This window comes from Chiloscyllium plagiosum, unplaced genomic scaffold (assembly GCF_004010195.1).
Source record: "Chiloscyllium plagiosum isolate BGI_BamShark_2017 unplaced genomic scaffold, ASM401019v2 scaf_13432, whole genome shotgun sequence".
Classification (NCBI taxonomy): domain Eukaryota; kingdom Metazoa; phylum Chordata; class Chondrichthyes; order Orectolobiformes; family Hemiscylliidae; genus Chiloscyllium; species Chiloscyllium plagiosum.
The window spans coordinates 5,402-10,091 of NW_025206953.1; the positions used below are offsets into that span (position 1 = coordinate 5,402).

General features: G+C 49.3%; 1 protein-coding gene across 1 annotated transcript in view; it reads right to left on the reverse strand.

Moving 5' to 3' along the window:
* Positions 1-634: 634 nt before the first annotated feature.
* Positions 635-4,690, reverse strand: part of trappc1 (trafficking protein particle complex subunit 1) — a 4,656-nt gene continuing 600 nt past the window's right edge. Inside the window, exons 2-4 of the mRNA XM_043685251.1 lie at positions 4,192-4,262; positions 2,856-2,994; positions 635-1,114 (exon numbers count right to left, since the gene is read on the reverse strand). Coding sequence (XP_043541186.1) covers positions 986-1,114; positions 2,856-2,994; positions 4,192-4,262 — 339 coding nt within the window. The 3' untranslated portion in view covers positions 635-985. The remainder of the gene's footprint in view (positions 1,115-2,855; positions 2,995-4,191; positions 4,263-4,690) is intronic.

The following is a 4,690-nucleotide window of genomic DNA, read 5'->3' on the forward strand; positions in this document are numbered from 1 at the left end:
ATGTATTGTAACACATTACATTTTTAAGACGTTAACAAAGCATCCATATAACGTCATAGAGAGGTACAACACGGAAACAGGCCCCTTCAGTCCAACTCGTCCATGCCAACCACATATCCTAAATTAATCTAGTTCAATTTGCTAGCACTTGGCCTATATCCTTCGAAACCCTTCCTGTAAATGTACCCATCCAGATGATTCTGAAATGGAAGGCATCTTGAGACACTTCATAGGACTGTGGACAAAATCTGACACCCAGCCACCGAAGTAAATATTATACAATTTATATATTGTAGCACAATTAATGGCAGGAGGTAACATTGCTCATGTAAAGAGAGAGTGCAGAGACGATAGGCTGAATGTCCTCCTGCAATTCTGTGAAGTTCAAAGTTTGTGCGAAGATTTGTAGCTCGGGTGCTCGTTGTTGCGGTTCTGTTCGCCGAGCCGGGAATTTGTGTTGCAGACGTTTCGTCCCCTGTGCTTCCCAAGCACTGAGGATGTCACCTCGACAGGGGACGAAATGTCTGCAACACAAATTCCCAGCTCGGCGAACAGAACCCCAACATTCTGTGAAGTATTTTTACATACTGGGAAGATAGATTGAGTTAACACTTCAGAAAGAGACACAACAATGTGGACAGATGCACTGCCCCTTAGGCCAGATTTATTTTATAAATTAAACAGGAGGAGGCTTCTGAAAAAAGAATTCCCCAAATGATACAGAACCACCAATTGCTTCCACCCATTGCTACCATCTGTAGTCACAGTAACTGGAATATGGCATTGAAGCTGAGGACGCAAGGTGGGCAAGGAGTGGAACAGAAGAGAAACAAAGAGCTCTGAATCAGAAAGGGGGTAAACATTCAGCACGGGTTAGAGGGGGGCACCTCACCAATTCCACACAGGAACTGGGTGCTGAAGCAATGCAGTTTCTCATGATCATTTGTGCAGCGTCAAACCATTGGGAGCTTGAATCAGCCAACGATCAGCCTGCCCGTGCTGAGAAGAATGGCAGGCCACGGATAAAACTGTCCAGTTTGGTGCGGAACAGTTCGCTCTGAATGGGCTCGTTCATACTGCACAGGGGGTTCTTCACCACAAGCTCGACAAAGATCTGGGAGAGAGAAGAAAAGATTAGATTCCAGTCTGTAACTCCCTCCCGGGGTATCTGTAATTCTGTTATAAACCACCCAGAACCCCTTGATTAGATTCCAGGCTGTAACTCCCTCCCGGGGTATCTGTTAATCTGTGTATAAACCCCCCTGAACCCCTCGATTAGATCCCAGTCTGTAACTTCCTCCCGGGGTATCTGTTATTCTGTATATAAACCCCCCTGAACCCCTCGATTAGATTCCAGTCTGTAACTCCCTCCCGGGGTATCTGTTATTCTGTATATAAACCACTCTGAACCCCTCGATTAGATTCCAGGCTGTAACTCCCTCCCGGGTATCTGTTATTCTGTATATAAACCCCCCTGAACCTCTCGATTAGATCCCAGTCTGTAACTCCCTCCCGGGTATCTGTTATTCTGTATATAAACCCCCCTGAACCTCTCGATTAGATCCCAGTCTGTAACTCACTCCCGGGGTATCTGTTAATCTGTGTATAAACCCCCCTGAACCCCTCGATTAGATTCCAGTGTGTAACTCACTCCCGGGTATCTGTTATTCTGTATATAAACCCCCCTGCACCCCTCGATTAGATCCCAGTCTGTAACTCCCTCCCGGGTATCTGTTATTCTGTATATAAACCACCCTGAACCCCACGATTAGATTCCAGTCTGTAACTTCCTCCCGGGGTATCTGTTATTCCATATTCCACCGCCTACCTCAAAGCACATATCAGCTGATGAAGTAATCTTTCCGAACTGTGGTCACTGATGTTATATAGGAAATGATGCACTGCAAGTTCCCACAAATAACACTAGGCAATGACAAGATAACCTGCTTTTCTGGAGAAAATAAACACCATGGCTTGAGGGCTAAAATATTCTGGATGCCATGAATGGAACCTGTCAATGATAACAAGTCAGGCTGTGAGGCCTACCGCAGCCACTAGAGGGAGGCTTGGTTCAAGGTTTCAGCTGGAAGGCAGCACCTTCAATAGGGCAGCATTCCTCCAGTGCTGCTGCTGGTAACGTAGGCCCAGAGGACATTGGCGAGGACTCTTCCGGGATACTGCATCCAGTTCGGTTTGTCTGGTTATAGGAAGGATATTATTACGTTGGAGAGGGTTCAGAAGAGATTTACCAGGAATGTTGCTGGCAACGGAGAGTTTCAGTTATAGGGAGAGGTTGGAACGTTTTTCACTGAAGTGGAGGAGACTGATCTTATAAGGTTTATAAAATCAAGATAATGAGAATGGCAGATGGATTTTAAGACTTGGGGCATATTTTTACTGTGGGAGGAGAAATATTTGAAAAAGGACACGAGGGGCAAATTCTTTCCACAGAGGGTGGTCCGTGTGTGGAATGACCTTCCTAAGTGGTGGACGTGGGGACAGTTACGACGTTTGGATAAGTCCATGAATAGGAAAGGTTTGGAGGGATATGGGCCAGGAACAGGCAGGTGGGACTAGTTTAGTTTGGGATAATGGTCAGCACGGACTGGTTGGGCCGAAGGGTCCGTTTTCATGCTGTATGATGATGGGCTTGTGGCCCTGGAGTGGGACTCCAGTTCCCTTCCATGCGGTGCTCGAGGTGAAAAGGTGGGATGGAACGATGGGACGGGCAGAGTGGCGGAGAGGGGAGTGGTGTGGAAGAGCTCACCGTGCTGTAGATCTGACTGGGAACGATGGGATGGGGGTTACCCAGATGGGCAGAGTGGCGGAGAGGGGAGTGGTGTGGAAGAGCTCACCGTGCTGTAGATCTGACTGAGAACATCTCGGATGTTCCCAACCCCAAGGTCCGTGTTCATAACGATTTTAATGCCTGTCGCAGTCTCGTAATAATGCAGCTTGTATTTACTGGTCTGAAAGGACAGGAAGCCGTCACGACTGCACCAAGAGGTTAAGGAGGTTTCATTGCTGTAGCATCGCTAATAACTTCATGCCATCCCGCCTGGTTACCTGCAGTAACACTGCAACATGGCAAACGGCAAGATCTCACAAAGGGCAACGGGGCAATGGATTTCTTTGAGGTGTTGCTCGAGGGGTAGATGTGAACTCAGGGTGCCTTCAGATCTTTCTGACCCATCTCAGAAACAGGGTCTAGGGAAAGGAGGCAGCTCTCCCAGGAGTGGAACAGTCCCTCGATACCACCACAGGGTATCAGCTGAGGGAACTGGCTCAAATCTCTGGGGGCTTTCCCCAAACCTGGGATCGGCAGGCTCGGAGGTAGCACAGTCACTGCTGACCCACTCGGAGGATCTGTCCGGCCATGCCAGGCACAGGAGGGAGCAGGAAACCACAGGAGGCGGAGTTGTCCCTGCTGCCCCTTTCACTCCCCCTCCCTGGTAAGGTCATCATTCCCCTGCACTCACTGCACCAATGGGTGACCACATCTGCACAGAACATCTTCTCCTTGACGGGGACAGTGTAGTGGGAGCTTTACTCTGTATCTAACCCTGTTCTGTCCCTGTCCTGGGAGTATTTGAAGGGGAACAGTGCAGAGGGAGCTTTACCCTGTATGCGACCCCGTGCTGTCCCTGTCCTGGGGAGTGTTTGATGGGGGAGGACGGAGTAGAGGGGGCTTTAGTCTGTATCTAACCCAGTGCTAAATCTGTCCTGCGAGTGTTGATTAGATTAGGTTAGATTCCTTACAGTGTGGAAACAAGTCCACACCGACCCTCCAAAGAGCAACCCACCCAGACCCATTGCCCTACAATCATCCCTGACTAATGCACTATGGGGCAATTTAGCATGGTCAATCCACCCTAACCTGCACATCTTTGGACTGTGGGAGGAAACCGGAGCACCTGGAGGAAACCCACGTAGACACGGGGAGAGTGCGCAAACTCCACACAGACAGTTGCCCGAGGCGGGAATTGAACCCAGGTCCCTGGGCGCTGTGAGGCAGCAGTGCCGCCCCACAGTGTGGAGGGAACTTTACTCTGTACCTAATCCTGTGCTGCTCCTGTTCTGGGGTGTGTTTGATGGGGGGGAATGGTGTAGAGGGAGCTTTACTCTGTGCAGTGAAGTCTATCTATTGGTGGGGTCAGTGGATTTGCTCAGACACTCAGCAGCAAAGGATACAAATCGACAGGAGACATCTTGTTGACAAACGAGCGGATAGAGAACAGCATTCCGTACATCAGCTGGTATTCCTAGAGGAAACACACACTGTGCATCATTCCATTAATTTCACTCACCTTCCCAATCCTGTGGGCTGTTTTCTAATGCCCCATCCACAACTGGAGGTCTTTGAAGAGTAACATTAATTGCTCAAGCCCCCAATCCACGAAACATTTTCGAAAGCCCTGGGGCATCGATGTCAGTGATGGAAATAGCCTTCACCCAGTCCCAGAGCATCTTCAGTGTCAGCATAACAGCTAATTTTAAGCGTCTGCAGCTCAGTAAAGTAACAAATAAGATGTTTCAGCTTTTGACTGTTACAGCTAACAGGAGGAGGTGGTTACAGAGATAGGGAGGGGAGTAGGCGGCTGGAGGGGGTTACAGAGATAGGGAGGGGAGTAGGCGGCTGGAGGGGGTTACAGAGATAGGGAGGGGAGTAGGCGGCTGTCGGAGGGTCAGC